The 21,095-nt window shown below is 37.1% G+C and overlaps 8 protein-coding genes and 1 long non-coding RNA gene across 10 annotated transcripts; 8 read left to right on the top strand and 1 right to left on the bottom strand.

Annotated features, from left to right (window-relative positions):
* The first annotated feature begins 322 nt into the window (after positions 1–322).
* LOC124459680 lies at positions 323–1,545 on the top strand. The gene is made up of 3 exons (XR_006953719.1): positions 323–568; positions 668–1,166; positions 1,266–1,545. It is a non-coding gene; the product is annotated as an uncharacterized LOC124459680 (long non-coding RNA).
* Positions 1,546–2,888: 1,343 nt separating this feature from the next.
* LOC6647430 lies at positions 2,889–3,517 on the bottom strand. Its single transcript, XM_023178875.2, has 3 exons — positions 3,283–3,517; positions 3,046–3,222; positions 2,889–2,985 (listed from the first exon to the last, which is right to left on the bottom strand). Exons 1-3 carry the CDS (start codon positions 3,515–3,517, stop codon positions 2,948–2,950), a joined length of 450 nt encoding a protein of 149 aa, XP_023034643.1. The 3' UTR covers positions 2,889–2,947.
* Positions 3,518–6,944: 3,427 nt separating this feature from the next.
* On the top strand, positions 6,945–8,448 carry LOC6647431 (pepsin-2B). The gene has a single exon (XM_002069629.2). The coding sequence runs from the start codon at positions 7,027–7,029 to the stop codon at positions 8,446–8,448; it is 1,422 nt and encodes a 473-aa protein (XP_002069665.1). The 5' UTR covers positions 6,945–7,026.
* A 240-nt stretch (positions 8,449–8,688) lies between these two features.
* Positions 8,689–9,979, top strand: LOC6647432 (cathepsin D). The gene has a single exon (XM_002069630.3). It carries the CDS (start codon positions 8,726–8,728, stop codon positions 9,899–9,901), a length of 1,176 nt encoding a protein of 391 aa, XP_002069666.1. The 5' UTR covers positions 8,689–8,725; the 3' UTR covers positions 9,902–9,979.
* Position 9,980: 1 nt separating this feature from the next.
* On the top strand, positions 9,981–11,762 carry LOC6647433 (lysosomal aspartic protease). The gene has a single exon (XM_047009157.1). The coding sequence runs from the start codon at positions 10,571–10,573 to the stop codon at positions 11,735–11,737; it is 1,167 nt and encodes a 388-aa protein (XP_046865113.1). The 5' UTR covers positions 9,981–10,570; the 3' UTR covers positions 11,738–11,762.
* Positions 11,763–12,012: 250 nt separating this feature from the next.
* LOC26529825 lies at positions 12,013–12,729 on the top strand. The gene is made up of 3 exons (XM_015177510.3): positions 12,013–12,216; positions 12,283–12,435; positions 12,497–12,729. Exons 1-3 carry the CDS (start codon positions 12,042–12,044, stop codon positions 12,505–12,507), a joined length of 339 nt encoding a protein of 112 aa, XP_015032996.1. The 5' UTR covers positions 12,013–12,041; the 3' UTR covers positions 12,508–12,729.
* Positions 12,730–13,250: 521 nt separating this feature from the next.
* On the top strand, positions 13,251–13,941 carry LOC6647434. Of its 2 annotated transcripts, XM_002069632.4 has the most exons (3): positions 13,256–13,477; positions 13,544–13,696; positions 13,755–13,941. In XM_002069632.4, the coding sequence occupies exons 1-3, from the start codon at positions 13,303–13,305 to the stop codon at positions 13,763–13,765; spliced, it is 339 nt and encodes a 112-aa protein (XP_002069668.2). In that variant the 5' UTR covers positions 13,256–13,302; the 3' UTR covers positions 13,766–13,941. The 2 variants fall into 2 exon arrangements, with proteins under 2 accessions (XP_046865369.1, XP_002069668.2); XM_047009413.1 differs by lacking the exon at positions 13,755–13,941 and having other exon boundaries at positions 13,251–13,491; positions 13,544–13,605.
* Positions 13,942–14,484: 543 nt separating this feature from the next.
* On the top strand, positions 14,485–15,166 carry LOC6647081. Its single transcript, XM_002069633.4, has 3 exons — positions 14,485–14,697; positions 14,759–14,911; positions 14,987–15,166. Exons 1-3 carry the CDS (start codon positions 14,523–14,525, stop codon positions 14,995–14,997), a joined length of 339 nt encoding a protein of 112 aa, XP_002069669.2. The 5' UTR covers positions 14,485–14,522; the 3' UTR covers positions 14,998–15,166.
* Positions 15,167–16,326: 1,160 nt separating this feature from the next.
* Positions 16,327–17,254, top strand: LOC6647082. The gene is made up of 2 exons (XM_002069634.4): positions 16,327–16,773; positions 16,835–17,254. The coding sequence occupies exons 1-2, from the start codon at positions 16,392–16,394 to the stop codon at positions 16,888–16,890; spliced, it is 438 nt and encodes a 145-aa protein (XP_002069670.1). The 5' UTR covers positions 16,327–16,391; the 3' UTR covers positions 16,891–17,254.
* Positions 17,255–21,095: the final 3,841 nt, after the last annotated feature.

The raw sequence follows: 21,095 nt of genomic DNA, 5'->3' as shown, positions 1-21,095 counted from the left end.
TCGATTGTTCAAATGAGCTTTTTTGAAAAGAATTGTTTGTTGGGAATTATGTTTGTGATTAGGGAAATGAATTGACTTTACTCGACTTGATTTATCCAAATCACGGAAAATGGCAGAAAAACATATCTAAGGCAAAATTTGGACTTGAATCCGATGAAATTTTAGGGTATGAACGATAATCTTACTTTTAATCGATACTTTTATTATCGATATTAGACAAAGTTACTCACCTCCAAAACAAAGTAGCATTTTCGTCTCTAACAGGGCATAGCAGGCTTTGCTTTTTACGGGTATAAAAGCAGACCCCACTCGACAATTTTATCATTTATTTGTTGAGCCCTCTCAAGGCAACAACTAAAATTACTTCTTTTTTTTTTTTTTTTTTAAAACGCTTTAAAACGTTTCCAAACTAAAGCAACGAGACCCACTTTAAATACTTTAATGGGTTATATTTTCCTTTATATTAAAATTCAAACTTAAAGTGATGAAAACTCAATAGGCAAGCTCGGTCGTGATGATTTGTTTCCATATTTCAATATTTTCCTTAATACTAACATCCGAAATTAAGGTATTAACTTAATACACAAGCTTCATCAGGACACATAATTTAAATTTCTCAATATATTCCTTAATACCAAAATCCAAAATTAAAATATTAACTCAATAGGCAAGCTCCATCAGAACACATGATGAGAAATTCGTTTGCATATCGCGAATTGGGGCTTGATCGGACCAGGGTATGGATACACAGGAAGAAACTTCAATGCTGTGCACGTATTTGTCCTCAAGGCCATCAATTGATGCTCGATCGTGATGAATTGTTTCCATACTTCAATATTTTCCTTAATACTAACATCCGAAATTAAAGTATTAACTCAATACACAAGCTCCATCAGGACACATAATTTAAATTACTTAATATATTCCTTAATACCAAAATCCAAAATTAAAGTATTAACTCAATAGGCAAGCTCCATCAGAACACATGATGAGAAATACGTTAGAATATCGTGAATTGGGGCTTGATCGGACCAGGGTATGGATATACAAAAAGAAACTTCAATGCTGTGCACGTATTTGTCCTTAAGGCCATCAATTGATGCTCGGTCGTGATGAATTGTTTCCATACTTCAATATTTTCCTTTATACTAACTTCCGAAATTAAGGTATTAACTTAATACACAAGCTCCATCAGGACACATAATTTAAATTTCTTAATATATTCCTTAATACCAAAATCCAAAATTAAAATATTAACTCAATAGGCAAGCTCCATCAGAACAATTAACAACAGGGTAATATTGGGACCAGGGTATGGATACACAGGAAGAAACTTGAATGCTGTGCACGTATTTGTCCTCAAGGCCATCAATTGATGCTCGGTCGTGATGAATTGTTTCCATACTTCAATATTTTCCTTAATACTAACATCCGAAATTAAAGTATTAACTCAATACACAAGCTCCATCAGGACACATAATTTAAATTTCTTTATATATTCCTTAATACCAAAATCCAAAATTAAAGTATAAACTCAATAGGCAAGCTCCATCAGAACAATTAACAACAGGGTATTATTGGGACCAGGGTATGGATACACAGGAAGAAACTTGAATGCTGTGTACGTATTTGTCCTTAAGGCCATCAATTGATGCATTATAAAGGTCGTCTTCTTGTTCATGCATGTGAGGCTCGTTAGCGCAACTTTTTTTCAACATTTCGAAGTTACTTTTTTACTTACTTTTTTAAATAAACTTTTAAAATTTTTTTTTTTATAAAAAACTTAAAATTTTTGAACTAGTATTCGAGAAACAAGAATAATCCTTTAAATTTATTTCTTTTTGATACTAAAATACAATAAATTTTTTTCTGAATCGGCTGATGATTTGAATTTTCATTTCCCCAATTGTTACCGATTTGTCGGAACAATAATCAATTGCCGGATCATAGTGGAATGCAGCTCCTTCAAGAATCACAGGAGCACTGCGTCTGCGGATTCCCTTAATTTTATTATGTCTAGCTTGCTGTTGTTGTGTTTGATGTGCACGAACTCGTTGCATTCTAAGCCCATCTCCTACATTGTCACTCACTAAAGAACGCAATTCTGACATAGCAATACGACTATTTTTTTGATCTGTCTGTCTCTGGTCATCAGTGCGGTTAACACGTGAGGTAGCTCCTTCGCACATTTGATTGACTACGACGACCTAAGTCAGGTCAGGTCTTCTCCTCGGCATCGTAAATTGTAATCAATCAAAGTGAAAAAATTTCCCACTCATTTAGCAGTAAAGTGTCACTATCACAAAAAAGAGCACATTACTTGGAATGTCACTATCACAAAGGATCACCAAAGTAAAGAAAGTTCTCGCAAAGATAGATATAATATCGTAATAATAATTTTTTCCGTGCTTTGAAATGCGACAGGATGGATTGACATATGAGTTGGTTGTCAAATCTAATGTCAAATATTATGATTGCGTTCAGAAATTTAACTTAATATTTATAATTTAATTTGTGACAAAACTTAAGATTTAACAACTGACAGATTACCAACTGAAGTTAGCTAAAATTGAGTATCTCGAAGCCGACACTATTTATGTACTATGCATTTATTTGTATTATTTATGTATTATGCAGCGGTAATAAATTACAAATTGACTCCATTTTATTTAGAAAACGTTTGTATGCGAAATAGAAAAATGCTGTTTTGAGAATTTTCCCGGCAATTATTCGAATTTTTTTCACCTTTTAAACCTTCCCTAGACCTCCACGAATAATTCAGGACCAAGCTAAGATAAACAATTCATAACGAACAGCAATTCATTTTTATATATATATAGATATAGATAGATTATATGGTCTCATCAAAAGCAAGAGCCAACTTTAAGTAAAAATACAATGGACTATCAAGAACGCTTTATTTTTGATTTTTACACAAATTAATTAGTTATTGACAAGGTCCTTGAGTTGGTTCACCCACGTAAGCTATAAAAAATATTTTTTTGAAATATGAAATCCCAGGGATATTAAAATCCTTTTACTTACCTTCGCCGCTAAGACACGAATAGACATTTAATAGACAGCGATTCGTAAATGTCAATTGGCGCTCTTTATTATTGCCATTGGCATCGACATAGGGAAACCAACCACAGACCTGTGGTCCTGTGGTTGGGCATGTGACAGCTGCACACTGACTACTACACCGATCAACAGCGACCATGGCTAATAGAAGATATTACATTTAGTTCAGACACTGTATACCAAAGTGGGAGATTCACTTACGTTCCAGACACTGATTGACTCTCATACAATTCTCTGAGCCGAATATGCAACCGTTTTGATAGACACGACACACCCCATTCACAATGGTCCACACCAAAGACTTGTAGTAGGGCGAGCATCGAGCACGCCACGTGCATCGATTGGAGCAATCTCTGACTAAAGTCGAATTTCGTTGGGACTGTACTAACCCAACACAAAGAATAACCAATAAAAATGACAACTTGTATAGATCCATGACGAGGGAAGGCAACTGAACTTACTGCCGGTTGGAAGCCTTCATATATAAGCAGAAGTACCATTGTATTTCATATTGGTAAGCAAATATTTACCGAATGGAACAGCTGTGTCTTTTCATGTCATCACATAATGATGAGAGCTTTGTTAAGTTCCCCGTATTTGTCAATAAGATTAATATTTAATGATTTACTTATGAATAATACCGTAATATATAATACAAATAATTCAACACAAATTTAGTGCCAAATAGTTTCACTAATTTTACACCACTATGAGATAAACTTACGACTTTAAAGTTTTTAAATAAGTATCAGTGTGGGATTTTCTATATCACCTCTGTTTATATAACACATAATTCATATCAATCAAGCGCCAGATTTAATTACCAATGCAGTTGATTTTCAAACAAACTTTATTTAGGTTTAATTTTATAAGCCCTAAACGACTATGGTCATATGGGTAAACTAAACGCACACTTGTGGTCCTGATCTTGGGAAGAGCTATGATAAAGAAAGGCAACTGAACTTACTGTCTTACTGATTGGAAGCTTTTATATACATATATCAAAATCATAAATATTGTCCAAAATTTCTTTATTATTTTTCATATTGGTATGTAAAAATATATTAAATGGAACAGCTGCGTCTGTTGGTATCATTGTAAAGGTTTGTTAAGGTCTCTGTACTTGAAATAGTATTTATGGATTTGCTTATGAATACCTATGAATACAAATAATTTCACTCTTTAAAGCTAACTATGCTTTACCAATAAAGTTTCAATTTTGCACCACTGTGGGATAAACGAAAGGAAGGAAACCTGTTTTGGATCTGCAATCGATTGGCCACATCAAAGAAAGATCTCTTCCCAAGTGCGTTAATCGTCTGCTTATTCATTCATACACACTTTTTATTTCAAAAACAGGAGTTGTAACAGGTTTTGTCTGCCATAATTTGAAAGTAAAAATTTTAGGGCACTTGCACTTTGATTTGACTCTTAAAAGTGTTTTGATTCGATCGAACAAATTTTTTGCCAAGAGTCAAAATCATAAATCATTGGCTCTGTCAGCTTGTCAATGAGACATGTGCGTAGCTCGAGAGCCCAAATGAACTGTGAATTCAACGCCCACCCATAGTTAAATGGTGGCAAGTGAATGGCATTGCAGCCTTTTATACACTTAAAAAAAAAGATATGATAAACTTTGGTCACAAGTTTCGTTAGCAGGTTTAGTCGGTATATTTGGAGTTTTATTCAGAATTTAGAATATTGCATTCTTATAGAAGTTGTTGTAGCTTTTAAGCCTTGAAAGGTTTTATTTTAACCATATAAATTTTCTTTTTTGGCATGAAACGTTAAGGATTAGGCATGAGGCATACCATATTGCTATTATTATTATTCTTTGATTTGTCAGTCTCGCAAAATGTCCTTCGTACGCGAAGCAATAGAGTGCAACCATGGCTTAAATGTCCATAGACATCCTTTTTTATTGCTTATCTATTTGCTCCTGATATTTTTGCTGGTTTTTAGACCATTTACAAAGTCAATTTTCGCTAGTTTTTGGGAATTCGCATAAAGCAAATAAATATTTCGTTTTTTTTTCGTTCTCGTTTCCTACTTTAATTTTTGCGTATTACATAATATTTCTCATTGGGAATCAATACAGTCCTTTTGGATTCAAGTTTTGGTTCGCGAAGGTTTACTTTAACTGGATATGCTTTCTATGCCTTTCGATGCGACAGACGATAGTATAACTGAATACCCGTTGTATCCATATAGCCAGTCACTAATGCTTGAGAATCAGCCAGGTTCAAAAATAGGTAAATGGCCCACACCCACATCCACTTAACAGACATGGAGAGCTACTGCCCCGCTGTGTGCTGAGTGCGGCTCATTTTGGCCAAAAGCGAAACGAATGAATTGAAGGCATGAAATGATTTCTATATAAATTGAAAATCAAATATATAATTGTGACTCCAGGCGGCATACAAAGTTGTAGCACGTTTTGGCCGAGAGTCGCAATACCATTTAAGGTGGCCAGTTAGCCAGTTGGCCTGTGACTTGGACGGTGAAACACTATTACAATAAAGGCAAAGCAAAACACAAGCAACGCAAAACAGGCCTGAAGGTCGGACTGCATAATGCAATGGTCAATAACAACAGCTTTTCATAAATGTAGATGATGGGTGCGACAGTTAAGCCGACCACTTGGGAGGTTCTATCTGTCTAATAGTAGTCAAAGTTCATATATTATGTTGTTATTTTAATTATGTATTTGATGGAAAAAAAATGAAAAAAGTGTATTTATTTTGCTGTTTAGTTTGTCTCACAATGAAGCAAGTCTAGCTATTATGAGAATATTCTTTGCAATAAACTTTAATTAAAGTAAAAGTATATGCCAGATTGGCCAAATTTCAGACGATTCTATAAAGCTAAGTCTTTATTAAAAGTTTAGATTACTCCCAATTTCTGTAAAACCCAAAACTGGTCTAAAAATCTATCAGATACGCTTATTTATTGTTAAATGTTTATTTATTTAAACAAGATTGTAAACACTTACATACATATGTATATGTAAATGTAAAGGGCATCAGCCTACTAGTTAATAATCATTTGAAACAGACATTTTCCTCATATAGAAAACCAACATAACATCTTTTGTTTAGATAAAGATAATGCCATCTGTGCCAATGGATGAAAACAAAAATATCTGCAAAAGAAGCATCAGCAGTTGTGTAAATAATTTAAGCACGCCCAAAAGATATTCAACAAACATATATAATATTATAATAATTTTGTTATAAAATAATAAATAAATTCGTTATGCCATATAAACAAAAATTGAAAATACGTCGACAGTTTAATCTGATCATGTGATAAAGCAAACAATCAAATGCGTAATTAAAAGTCAACCTTCAAAAATAAGTATAACTCTGATGACGTTAGTTTACCAAGTATATAAATATGTTTATCTCATTTGAATATTATATCTATGATTAATGAGCCTTTTAGTTACTCTGTGAAAATGTTAAATTAGATTAACCACAAAATCTACAAGTTAGTGTAGTAGATGATCTGAGGAAATGATTCAAAAATATAAATGATTGACTACAAAAATAAGAAGTAATCTGATTTTGAATTTTCAAAATCAGGCGTAGTTTTTAAACCAAATTAAAGTCTTCAAATTATTGAGCTAAGATGAAAGGGTATTGATATTCTACTATCAGAAGCTGTTATGCTAAAGATAAAAATAAAACTTCGTTTATTTAAATATTTGTTAATTATGTTCGTAAAGTATCTATTTTTAATACCGTTACCAGGGCTCAGGCTCTTGGAGTTATTTCTTGAGTTACTTTTGCTGCTTTCACCCCGAATCGGGGAAAATCCAAGCTTTTAAGGCAGCTGTTTTACAATGACCTTGACTACTTCTATTTGATAAATTGGATTTCTTCTATAAAATACTCCGGATGATATTCCAAGCAATTAGTATTTAGCCAACTATCCGCATATAGAATGCGGTGCAGACTGCTCTTTGTCTGCCTTCTGGTTTGCCTGCTCGTCCTGCTGGTTGAGAGCAAGGGCAGGAATAGACGGAATTCACGTGCATTGGCAGTAAGGGAGCAGAAAAGTGGAAACCATGCAACTGCTCGAGGAAACAGAGCACGAGTTCGAGGGAACAGACTGAGAGCCAAACCGGGTAGATCGCTAGCCAAAAATAAGTCCAAATCCCGTCGACGTAAGCTCAATGCGGCCAAGAAAAAACGAAACGCTAAACGTTCCAAGGCAGCTAAGGCTGCATCCAAGACCAAGAAATTGTCGTCGGCCAGAAGTGGAGCGAAATTTATTCGCGTTCCTCTGGACTTCAAGTCGAACTTTGTGCGTACCACAGACAACTTGCGGGGTGAACGAGCATTCCTGTCTGGCAAATATGGCATTAGTTTTGCCACAACCTCTGGAACAGCCACTTTGACGAATGTCAAGAATATGGAATATACCTGCAAGATGACAATTGGAACACCAGCTCAAAAATTCACAGTGCTGCCCGATACGGGAAGCTCGAATATCTGGGTGCCAGGTCTCAATTGCAAGAGTAAGGCCTGCAAGAATCACAAACGCTTCAAGCCGGCCAAATCGAGCACCTTTGTAAAGAATGGTAAAGCCTTCTCCATTACCTATGGATCGGGCAGTGTTTCAGGAAGATTGGGCCAGGATACGGTAAGAGTGGCCGGATTAGCTGTGGCCAATCAGACATTTGCCATGACAACCAAGGAGCCGGGCAGCACATTTGTTAGCGCCGACTTTGATGGCATTCTCGGTTTGGGTTATCAAGCCATTTCCGAGAATAATGTCCGGACAATATGGCAGAACATGTGCTCACAGGATGTCATCAGCAGCTGCGTCTTTTCCGTTTGCATGAAAGGTGGTGGCAGCTCGACACGTGGAGGTGAATTAATCTTTGGCAGCACCGATACCAGCACATACACGGGCAGCAACAGCTACACGTACACCCCGGTCACAGTGCAGGGCTACTGGCAATTCAAACTACAGAGTGTCTCTATAGGTAGCGATGAAACCGCTGGCGAGAGTCAGGCGATTTGCGATACGGGAACATCGTTGATAGCAGCTCCTAAGAAGGCTTTCGCTGCGATTAATAAGAAAATTGGTTGCCACACCACAACTAGTGGCGAATGCTGGATGAAGTGTTCGAAGAAGATACCCGATATCACTTTCAAAATTGGCGGCACAAAGTTCACAATGGCTGGCAATAAACTCAAGTTGAAGGTGAAAACTACAAAGGGCAATACGGTGTGCATCTCGGCTATTACCTATATGGAGACCAGTTTCTGGATATTGGGTGATGCCTTTATCAGACATTTCTGTGTGGTTTTCGATGCATCAAAGAATCGCATAGGTTTCGCCACTACAACATCCTGAAAGAACTGAGATCTCATTAACTAAAGAAATTGTAGAATATTGAAAATTTCTATATGCAATTAAAAGAAAAACTTTATTTCCAATGTACGTTTTTCCCCCTTTCAAAAGTGTTAATAGTGTGAGATGAGGCAATAATTTTTAGAGGTTTATTTTAAGTTTCAAGCGAACTGGTTAATTAAGTCTAACAGCTGCACTTACATGATCGACTATCTGGGGTTTCGTTTTCACTGATCAGCATTTAGCTGAGGTTCAGTAGTTATTGAGGTTTTTGGGTGAGATGCCACAAGTTCTGTGGTGGCTATTTCTGGGCTCAGCTCTGGTCTCAGTCATAAATAGTTCGGTATTGCTTCGAGTTCCTTTGGCTTGGCAAGATCGGAATACAACTAAATTTACTGAGGCTTTCAACAGTTTCATAACTGGCGATCAATCACTTTATCCAAGGAGTCTTCATCTACTGCTGACCAACCGGCGAAATATCGAGTACTATGGCAACATAGCCTTGGGCACACCACCGCAGCAATTTCGTGTAATATTCGATACGGGATCAGCCAACACTTGGATACCCTCCAGCAATTGTCCAAGGACTAATGTGGCATGCCAAAGGCATAGACGCTATAATGCCAGTAGTTCAACGAGTCATGTCCTTGATGGACGCAATTTCAGCCTTTCCTATGGTTCTGGCACTGTGACGGGTTACCTATCGAAAGATACCCTACACATTGCTGGTGTTGAGGTTGCCAATATAAGTTTTGGTCAGGCTCTGCTTCAGCATCAGTCGGTCTTCAGCAGTGTGACATTTGATGGAATTGTGGGTCTTGGCATGTCCAGGATTGCCTGGCCAGGTACAACACCTTTTGTCCAGCGTCTATGTGAGCTTAAGTTGGTGGACCAGTGCCTGTTCTCTGTCTATATGCGTCGCAATCCATTAAACAGTACAAGGAAATATGGCGGCGAGATAGTCTTTGGGGGCATTGATGAGTACCAGTTTGATGGAAGTCTACACTATGCACCTATCACACCGTCTGGTTACTGGAAACTAAGGATAACCAAAGTGTTAGTTGGTCAAAATGAAAAAGTCGATGGTCCTGTTAATGGCATATTGGATACAGGGACCTCATTGATCCTTGTGCCGGAGTACAGCTTCGATCGCCTTCATCTGGCCTTGGGAGCCAAAGTACACGGAGGTCACTATATTCTCAGCTGTCAGCTGGAAACCTTGCCAAATATTCGCCTGATCATTGAAGGTGCAGAGTTTGTCATCACCCCCCGTGATTATATTATCGAGGTTGATGACAAAACCGTGTCGAATAGCTCGTTTTGCGTTTCAGTATTTGTGCCAATCGTTATGAACTTTTGGGTGCTGGGTGATATATTCCTTAGCCGCTACTACACGGTCTATGATTTGGATAAAAAGCGCATCGGATTGGCTAAAGCCACTCCAGAACTAAATTAGAATCGAATGAGTGGAATAAAACATGTAAAACTTTATTTTCAATGTAAATATTTTTTGTTTAAACAATTTTGCAAGGCAGACAGTAAAATAAACAAACTAATTTATTGACGAGGTAATTTAAAATTTAATTCCTTTTTGTTTCACTGTGCTGACTGTTGTCTATATTTTTATACCCTTACCAAAAATGTTTTTCTGTTACCAAGTTTGATAGTCCAGCTCACAAATACTTTGAAGATTAAAAGATAATTTGATCCTATCGAGTTTGTTTTTCAAAATGTTTGTAGTCTATTAAGGTGTTTAAACATGGTAAGTGGTAAAATTCCAATCCAATCTAAGCCAATTAAAAGGTAACTAAAAGTCGGTGGAGTAATGGTTAAAATAGATTTGGTCTGCTATTTTTTTTTTGCCCCTGCTGCTACTTCGTGTAATTACTCAAAGCATTGTTTATTCAATTAAATGTGAGTTGCTACGCTTTTATGTACTTGCCAAACATTTAAATGCGTTCAATTTTCAAATTAGCCAGTTCATTCAACCGTTTTGAGTCTGCTCGACTGACCGGAGGGGGTAATAAAATGTTTCAAATTGCTCTATTTGGAGAAGCTATAAAACAATTCGCACAAGAATTGTTTCAATTAGTCGTAACGGAATATTCGCAGCGTTCGGTACACAATGATTTGGGCATTCTGGATTCTATTATCCTTGGCCCTTTTCACCGATGGTCATTTGATTCGCATTCCCATGCAGTTTCAGGGCTCGTTTATGGCCAGCCGGCGACATCATCGAGCTGGTAAGGCTTCACTCTATGCTAAGTACAATTTGAGCGGAAATCAAGACGCATTGCAGGAGCGTAGTGCCAGCGAACAATTGGATAATCGCATGAACTTGGAGTATGCAGGACCCATAAGCATTGGCACACCGGGTCAGCCCTTTAACATGCTCTTCGACACTGGATCGGCGAATCTCTGGGTTCCTAGTGCTGATTGTTCTTTGAAGAATCGAGCCTGCCAGCATCATCATCGTTACAATGCCAGCGCATCGCAAAGTCATGTGCCAAATGGTCGTCCCTTTGCTATAGCCTATGGCACAGGCAGTCTATCGGGTAGATTGGCAGAGGACACAGTTACCATAGGCCAAATGGTTGTTCGCAATCAGACCTTTGGCGTGGCCGAGCACGAACCAGGAGACACATTCATAGACACAAACTTCGCTGGCATTGTGGGTCTCGCCTTTCGAAAAATTGCCGAGCAACACGTGACTCCCTTATTTCAGAGCATGTGTGATCAGAAGTTGGTGGATCAATGCGTTTTTTCGTTCTATCTCAAACGCAATGGCAGTGAGCGTAGCGGCGGTGAACTTCTTTTCGGGGGCACTGATTCAACCAAGTTTACGGGTCAACTGACCTATGTGCCACTCAGTAATCCTGGTTACTGGCAATTCGAGATGCAAGGCATCGAAATAGACGGCCAACGCATTGCGGAACATCGCCAAGCTATTGCTGATACGGGAACATCGTTATTGGTGGCGCCTCCAAGGGAGCATCTGATTATAAATAGGCTGATTGGCGGATTCCCTACCACTAGTGGCGAGTATGTGGTTAACTGTAATCACATAGATCGCCTGCCGGATATTAGTTTCATTATTGGTGGCCAACGTTTCGCATTGCAGCCCCGAGATTATATTATTCGACTAACGGATGACGATGGCTCTGCTCTTTGCCTCTCGGCATTCACTGGAATGGATACCGAATTCTGGATTTTGGGTGATGTATTCATCGGGAGATTTTATACAGCCTTCGATATGGGACAACTGCGAATTGGATTCGCACCTGCTGCATAGACAAAAGAAAGTTCTTTGAAATAAATATTCTCCATAATGTGTTTTATTTGAGAGTGGGAGATCATCATAAAACTAGTTTGCCCAAACATCTGATCAGTCGAGCCCACAAAATGTTAATTAATATGTATATCACCAAACAAGAGAAAAAAATCCCCTACATCTGGCACGTGTGTGACGTCAACTTTGGCAATTATCATAATTAATAAATTTTTCCACTGCCCTAGCCCATAGCTATATAAACGCATCTTCAACGAACATCTGGCAGTTAGTTCGTCAGTGAACATTGAGTAGATACTATTGAATAATGAAGCTGTTTCTCCCACTTTGTGTTATCTTTGCTTTGGCCTTAAGCCAAGTCAGTGCTAATTGCTCAGCTGATTGTCCCGATACGGAGGAGGTGGTCTGGGCTTTGGGTGCCGGATGTAATGTGTTCCGCAACAAGTGCTACTTCGACAAGGAGAATTGCCATCGCAAGCCACGTAAGCAATGGATATCATCTATATCTAAACACCTATTACTAATACATATTTAAATTTTTTACTTAGCTCTAACTATTACCACCAAGGAGGAATGCCAGAAATTCTGCGCGGATGCCTGTATTCAAATCTATCAACCTGTTGGTGGCACTTACCGTGGCCAAACCAGGACTTTTGGCAATCAATGTGAGAAAAATGCCCACATCTGCAGAACAGGAGAAAGTAAGTTTCAGCTCTCAAGTATTTACTACAATATTATATAATTTTCTTCATATTCCAACAGCTTTTTTGTAAAACTGAGACCCAGCTAAAGAGTTCAGGCAGTGGGATGAGCATTTTCAAAGCAGTTACCTTTGGAATAAAATGAATTATAAAAAAACTTGTTTTCTTTGTTGTTTGTCATTAAGTTTGAGGGGCTCGTTTAGTGTAAAAATACATTTGCATATGTAGATTAGTTTAAAATGATTTACTAAATATATATAAAATGAGTTTTTATTAGCACTCTGCAGGGTCAAAGTATTTGTTCTTATTGTTGTTTGGTATCAACAATTGTTGTAGTTATACAGATATTTGGCAAATATTGTGATATTCAAAAGCAATTAGAACAATAGATTTTAGAGACACCTGCTCAAACAAAACGTTTCTAGGTAATATTTTGAAAGAGTAAGAAAATAATTGCTAAAAACAATAATTCAAAATCTTTCACTTTAATCCTTGATTAGGATCTAGCAAACTATAACTATCGGGCTGTGCCTAAGTACCAACGATAGTTACCTACATTTCACTTATTATCTCTTAAATCAGTTGTTTGAGAAGTATTGAATAACAAAGTTGAGAAACAGAGAAAGAGAGATGCAGAGAGCAGTTGTGGGAAGTCGAAACAGAGAGTGAGCCAAAACTTACTCGACCGAAAAGCTGAGCATAGAGAATCTATTCATTTGCACGTACATGTACTTAAATTATATGGGAAAAAAGTCCCTAGTATGTGTGTGGCATCATTACTGATTTTTATAACTTGTAGTTAAATAGCTCAACGCATTTTCCCCTCACAACTGTCAGTAGTTGTTCGTCTGTGAGCTTTGTTTAATAATGAAGCTATTTCTCCTACTTTGTGTTATCTCTGCTCTCGCCTTAAGCCAAGTCAGAGCTAATTGCTCAGCTGATTGTCCCGATACGGAGGAGGTGGTCTGGGCTCTGGGTGGCGGATGTAATGTGTTCCGCAACAAATGCTATTTCGACAAGGAGAACTGCCAGCGCAAGCCACGTAAGCAACTAAGGGTAACTATATCTAAATACTTAATACTAATAGATAATAATATTTTTATCGTAGCTCTAAGTATTACCACCAAAGAGGAATGCCAGGAATTGTGTCCTTTTGCCTGTCCTCAAGTGTATCAACCTGTTGGTGGCACTTACAGAGGACATTTGAGGACCTTTCGCAATCCATGTGAGAAAAATATCCACACCTGCATAACAGGAGAAAGTAAGATTGTCTTTAAATATTTTCTCAATGTTTTATAATATTTTTCATATTCCCACAGCCTTTATATAAAACTATGACCCGCTTAAAGAGTTCAGCCATTCGATTTGAACCAGTTAACTTTGGAATGAAATAAATTATAAAGAACTTGTTTTCCTTGTTCTATGGCTACAAATTTTGGGGGCTCGTTTGTTGTAAAAATGTATTTGCATTTCTAAATTATTTTAAATACATTTACTCAATATTTAGAAACGTTTTGCATCAGCACTCTGTAGGGCTAAAATATTGTCTATTATCATCAATTGTTATATAGATAATATATAAACAAATTAGAACAATAAATTTTAGAGACACCTGCACAAACTAAACATTTAAATGAGGAAGAACTAATGGTTTGAAATATTTCAATAAGTTTGTTATTTCACTTATCATATTCAGTAATTCTTCACGTTATTTTTCTAATAATGCGATTTTTATCTCTCAAATAAGTTCGTTTTAGAAGTATTGAATAGCAGAGTTGAGAAAAAAAGGGAGAGAAATGCAGAGAGATTATACAAAAGACGTATCAAAGAGTGAACAAAAACTTGATCGACCGAACAGCTGACCCATTCAAGATCAATATCGCCTTATCGCCTAATGAATCTATTCATTCGCACGTAGATGTACTTAAATAATGTGGAAAAAAAGTCCCCTACATCCAGTACGTGTGCGACAACATTATTAGCTATTAGCAATGATACTTTTTTTTATGGCTCGTAGCTAAGGCTATTTATAATATTTTCCCTTCACATCTGCCAGTCAGTCGTCTGTGATCTTTGTTTTTAACAGAATGAAAGCATTTCTCCCACTTTGTGTTATCTTTGCACTGGCTTTCAGCCAAGTTAGTGCTAATTGTTCAGCCGATTGTCCCGATACGGAGGAGGTGATCTGGGCTCTGGATGACTCCTGCCTTGTGTTCCGCAACAAATGCTACTTTGATAAGGCGCATTGCTATCGTGACGAACGTAAGTAAGGAATCTGAACCGTAAGAACTAATATTGTTAAAAATTTATATTCTCTACTTAGCTCTAACGATTACCACAAAAGCGGAATGCCAAAACTTTTGCAGATTTAAATGCCAATTTATTTACGATCCAGTTGTTGGTACTTACAAGGGAGAATCAATGACTTTTGGCAATAAATGTGAAATGGAAACATACAACTGCTTCACTGGGGAAAGTAAGTCTATTAATCTACTTATTTATATAATGTTTGCCACCTCTTGTAATTTTTTTATTTGTTTTTTAATTACAGCCTATGTGTAGAAGTGTTTATAAATCTCACTCAAGTGGTCATTCGATAAGGCTGTGCTATAGGATAAGCCTTATTTAACAACTTTGTTACACATGAACTTAAAGACTTATGGAAACTTTATCAAAAACATTTCACATTTCGAATTGACTGAGTAAAAGAAAATAAACAAATATGACTTAAGCTATTGAGTAGAGCAAGGATGGCCACGTAGTGGCTCTTTTGGCTCCCGTGGCTCTTTACCGGCAGAGGCTGGGCAGAGAAAAAGGTCACTTTTGCGAGTCGACGCACACAAAAATTTGTGTGCCTCGAGTTTTATGAAGGGTCATAAAACGACCTTTTTTGGGTCGAGCGAGCGATCGTCGTCGAACTTGTGGGCAGAGGGACGGACAAGTCCCGAATTTTACGGGGAGGGGGAAAAGAGTCGCGATCTCGAGCTCGCTACTTGTTGGCAGAGAGACGGACAAGTCCCGAATTTTACGGGGAGGGGGAAAAAGGTCGCGATCTCGAGCTCGCAACTTGTGGGCAGAGAGACGGACAAGTCTCGAATTTTACGGGGAGGGGGAAAAAGGAACGCGATCTCGAGCACTCATCAAAAACAACCCTTATTTTTACTTGTCCCTCACTCCCTCTGCCCACAAGTTGCGAGCTCAAGATCGCGACCTTTTTCCCCCTCCCCGCAAAATTCGGGACTTGTCCGTCCCTCTGCCTACAAGTTCGACGACGATCGCTCGCTCGACCCAAAAAAAGTCGTTTTATGACCCGTCATAAAACTCGAGGCACACAAATTTTTGTGTGCGTCGACTCGCAAAAGTGACCTTTTTCTCTGCCCAGCGTCTGCCGGTAAAGAGCCGGCTCCCAAGCTAAATTTCCGTGGCCACCCTTGGAGTAGAGTATTAAATTAATTCACTTAAACAATGAAAGCAATTAAGATAAAATTATTAATTAAGTTATATTAGCTTTGAGTTATATATTATTCCAGAAATATTCTAACAAATAACAGTCAGTTAAGTGTGTATCTAGCACGTTAAATCTGCAGCCAACTCACAATAGATCTTGCAAAAACAAAAAACCCCAATCATAAATTATAGTCGACTTGCGTCAGCTGTCGTTAACCCACTCCTGGTACACAGAATACTGCAAAGACCGCTAAATCAGATAGGTTTGTAGGTGTTATTATATTAACAAAACCTTTGAGTACCTAAAATACCAAATTTCTTAGTAACAAGCATATAATTTGGTTTCTTTTTTCGAAAAGCCATTGAATACCCATTCAAGTTTTGTTAGATTTTGCAATATGTCCAGTGGCCTTGCAAGGGTTAATGTTGATTCGGGGAATCTGAGAATCATATAAATTAAACACAATTTAGATGAATGGCTTAAGTTACTAGACAAGTGGCGAACAAACATGAGCAGTGGAGTAAACAAATTAAGATTGAAATTGAGCTGCCTGCTTCTAATTGCAATTAGCATTCAGGCAAGGGAACACAAACTTTTCGAATGTAGTATGAAATACAAGTGTTCTGGCATCAAGGATTTTGTCTGGGCCATCGATGAAGAGCGTTGCTATCTCTTCCACAATCGATGCCTGTTCCAGGTGGAACAATGTGCCCGGGGACTAAGTGGACAAACGGAACTAACTGAAACGGATAGGAAAACCTGCAAGCAAAGTTGTCGTCAATATTGCTATGATACCTACGATCCAGTGTGCTGTCAGATTTTTCAAGAGGATTATATATCATTTAGCAATGAATGTGAGATGCGCAATTATATATGCGAAAATGAGAGACGTGAGTAGCGAAATTAAAGATATATTTACGGAAATTCAATACTGAATCTTTCTCTTTGCAGCTTATTCATATTATGACATCGGAGAATGTGTTGAGTCACCCGTTCATGTGGGCTAAACAATTGCAGAAATTATTGAGGATGAATGGTTGATGGGAAAACATATTGATCTATCAATATGAAGCTATAAGAGAGTAAATTAAGCAAATCATTTAAAGAGAGAGTACTGTAATAATCTTGTTTCGATTTCAATCGGTTGTTATCTTTTATCTGTTGTTTGTTGAACCCCAAGCACATGTTGAGCCAAAGTTCAAGTAACTTGGAAACTGGATTAGTGGGGGAAAAGTTATACGCAAATTCCAGGTTTAACTTAAAACTCAGTTCCAGAGCATGCGAAATGTTTAATTTGTTTATGCTTTTACGGGGGCAATTCATCAAGTGCTTATCTTTTAATTAATTCATTAAATGCTTTGGTAATTAGAATTTTTGTATTCTGTTTCTTAATAAGTCTCCGAGTCTTTGCAGAAGAAGCATATTCAGGGAGCTATAAAAGTGTTGACTTTGGCCAGGAGAAGCATCAGTTGTGTCTCAACCATTTCCCCGAAAATGCCGGCTCGTTTTATTGTTCTGTTCTGTTGCCTCGGCTTGGCCAACATTATTCCAGCTTATGGCCATGGAACTGCTTATCTGCCACCTAGTGGCTACCATACTGGATTAAATGTGGTAACTGGACCTGGCTCTCATGGAGTTTCGCCCATTTACATTGATGGACATGCCGTTAATTATCTGCCAATTGCACACCGTAATCCGATCATGCATCATTCTCGGCATCCCGCTGCCCTCGTGACTGCTGTTCACACGCCAATTGGTCACTCGCATGTGCACCACAGACGCAACTGTCGGGCCAATATCCATTGCTCCAATTCTGTTGCCGATATCACCTATACCACCGATGGCCAATATTGCTACAAATTCAACAACTCCTGCCATCTGGCCTATGCCAATTGCGAACGTCGCAATGCCATGAATAGCCTGCTGAAGCCCATAAGTCGTCATGACTGCCATCGTTTGCCCAGGAGCAGCATCCCTTATTAAGTTGATCCTAAGATTGGACTGATGAAAGCTAAATATGACAACTGATTACTGTTCAATCTCACTGCTTACATACCTAAGACTAAACACACGAAATCAATATACTTATTATTTTAGTTTTTCTTTTCCATTTTTTATAAAAAAAAAAAATATCAAACAAAAAAGTGACATTATTTTTTGGTCAATGCATAATACATGAGCTTAGATTGCCCAAAAATTCATCATTTACTTGTCGTGAATGGCTTTAATTGGCATATAGAAGACTTCATTACGACTGCGATTAACTTGGCTAAGTAAAAGAAATCATAAGCGAACGACAGAAAAACATGTTTGATTATGTTGCTATTGGTAAGCTGAGAAATAGATAGATAGGCTCAGTTCCAATTACAAAATGACCTCGCCAGCGCAATAAATGGCTCAGGGTCGGTTCATAAGCCACAACAACTTGAACAATTTTATAAGAAATGGCAAAACTAATTACTTTGATAACTGAATATGAATCAAAATGAAATGTCATGGTAACAATAAAAAAACAACAAGAGCAACATATAAAAACAGCAAAGGTTAAGCTAATTTTGGCTCCACATACTTTTGGCATAAACAGATTGGATGTAGTCTGTGGTTAACTACTTAAATTCCTATCAAATTTGCCTTACAATTAGTAAATGATCAAAAAGGATTTACTTTGACCAAAGTGAAAGGTATACAAGCTGCGTAAATTTACCAAATTGTTTATAGCCTATTTGCATATTTTGTATTGTATATGAAGTTGGCTTGAATCTACATAGATATGTGCCCAGTGTGGTCCAGTGAGTCATTTTTGTGGCCAGCTGTGCTGAGATCAGGGTGTTAACACTTTTCAGTCGACATGCAAGGCAAAATTGACGGTGGTCGATTTAATTTTAATTACAATTAGTTAACAAATCAATACGAAACGAAAACCAACAACATACACATAGACACACACTCACACACACAGATTAACAATTGCTCAATCGTTTCGATCAAATAACAAATAAGTTTGTGTGCCGAAAATTGACATTTCGTAAGCATTTGAAAAGTGAACGCAGCAGCAAGACCAACAGCAACAGCAACACCAACACTGAACCTCTCTGTATGTAGTGCGTTGACAAAAATCTTGAACATGTTAAGAATGCTGGCAAGGTTGTCTGAATTCAGCTGCTGCTCTGAGACTCAATCTGTGGCTTCAACTTAATTAAATTGGTAAACCATTTGAGGCTTGTTCTTGTATTGAGCCTAATCAAATGGCCAAAACAGTTTGGGCGCAATTTTTCTGTTGTTGTTGTCGTCCGTCAGTCCAAACAAGCCTTTTACACCTTTATTATGATGTTCTCGTTATGGTCCATAAATATCAATTAAAGCGCCATCAAAGCCAAGCCACCTCTTTTTCTCAATGACAGCAAGAAATATTGAAAACTAATGCCGACATGCTAATGTTTTGCTCTACATTGAAGCCATGCGTTAACAAAAATGTCACACGACATTAAAAAAAGATAAAAACAAAAAATTAATAGCATGTTTTTTAAACAGAAAAAACAAAAAAAAAAAACTATTAAACATACCAAGCAAATCTTATCCAACTAAGCAACAAAATAGAAAACAAAAATAAGAAATAAACTAAACTTCTACTCACAAAAAGGAGCAAACATGCCAGGCCGTCAAACCGGGTCGATAAAACAACAAACTTGTGGATTAAAAGAATCAACAACAACAACAACTATAACTACAACAAAAAGTGTTTGACTTTAATAAAAAAAGAACAGAAAACAACTTTTCCAAAATGCGTGGTCCAAACGGTGCACTGTTGCACAATTTTCGTGCGTTCATGCAAAGCAATTGTCAAATGCAACAAAGCCAAAGCCAAAGGCCACAAAAATCGATATGGTTATGGAAAATAAATAGATAAACTCACATACATAGAAACATATGTATGTATATGTATGTGTGCATACGTTTTGAGTGTGCCTAAGCCAGCACTAAGAAATATCATTTAATTTTTTTGTTACTTTTCATAAAATGAATTTCTATTGGTTTGCCTTTTGACGGCTTGGCCTAACTGGTCTGTATGTGTGTGTGTCTGTGTGTGTGTGTGTGTGAGACATGACAAATTAAATTAATTGGTTTGGACTGATGCTATGTTACGATTGAAGTGATTGCCATTATAGAGGTGGAGGTGCAGCTTAATGGCCAATGGGAAAGTGATACCACAAGTAAATTTTTATTTTGTCATGCCAAAAATAAATAAAAACTTGGAATATTTTTTCTCATTTATTTGATTATTTTTTTTATTAACTTTAGATATCTTTTAAAAACAAATGGTTAGAAAATTTAATTAAATTGTAGTTTTCATACTCTATCATACTTCTACTTTTTAATGTAAGTGAATGGGATATTACTCAAACGGTTATTTGATTCCAGTTAACTTGTTTGCAAAATTTAATTTATCCCATTAATACTTTACGATAAATACAAAATTGAAAGCACTTTGTAATATCATTCAAATTAATATTTTTTACCCAATAAATAGATACAGTACAGGGAATTTGTTAATGTCTTTCATGTATTTTATCTTGGGTTTGTTTGGAAATAATTCTATACAAGGAATGATCTTAGTAAAGATACTAAACATATAAATATATATAGGTAATATACATATATATACTAAATTGGTTTTTCTGTTTTGTTAGTTTCGAGATTTTCAATAATTTTTTTTTCTGAAATGGTTTATTTAATTAGTTAAGTGACAATGATTCATAAAAGAAATTCCGATAGCAGCGAAATGGGTTATAAGGGATAAAGGGACAACTAATCACGTTAATCCAATTAATTTAAGCTTGATTCAATATAATAGTTAAAATTAACTCACCTTAAACAATTTTCATGCCTTTTAGCATAAAAAAGTTGTAACTCTAAAGGAAAAAAACAAAAGACTTAGGCAACGAACTTCTTCATGCTAGTGAACATCTCACCACAGGCTAAATACGTATTCACCACACTCAACTTGGCTCAAAAGCTTCACTCAAAAGTCAGAGTCAATAGCAGAGGCGGCAGTAGCAGTAGCAGCAACAGCAGCAGCAACAGTTGCTAGTCGTTGTTGTTGTTCCTGTAGTCTTTTGGGCGATGTTCGCTGCTTGCTGCCGCCGGCAACTTTAGCTGATAATAGCCAAAACGAAAGACTTTGTCGTCGACGTCAACGTCAACGTTAACGTTA

This window comes from Drosophila willistoni, chromosome 3R (assembly GCF_018902025.1).
Source record: "Drosophila willistoni isolate 14030-0811.24 chromosome 3R, UCI_dwil_1.1, whole genome shotgun sequence".
NCBI classification, from domain to species: Eukaryota; Metazoa; Arthropoda; class Insecta; order Diptera; family Drosophilidae; genus Drosophila; species Drosophila willistoni.
This window is presented reverse-complemented; position numbering and strand designations above follow the sequence as displayed.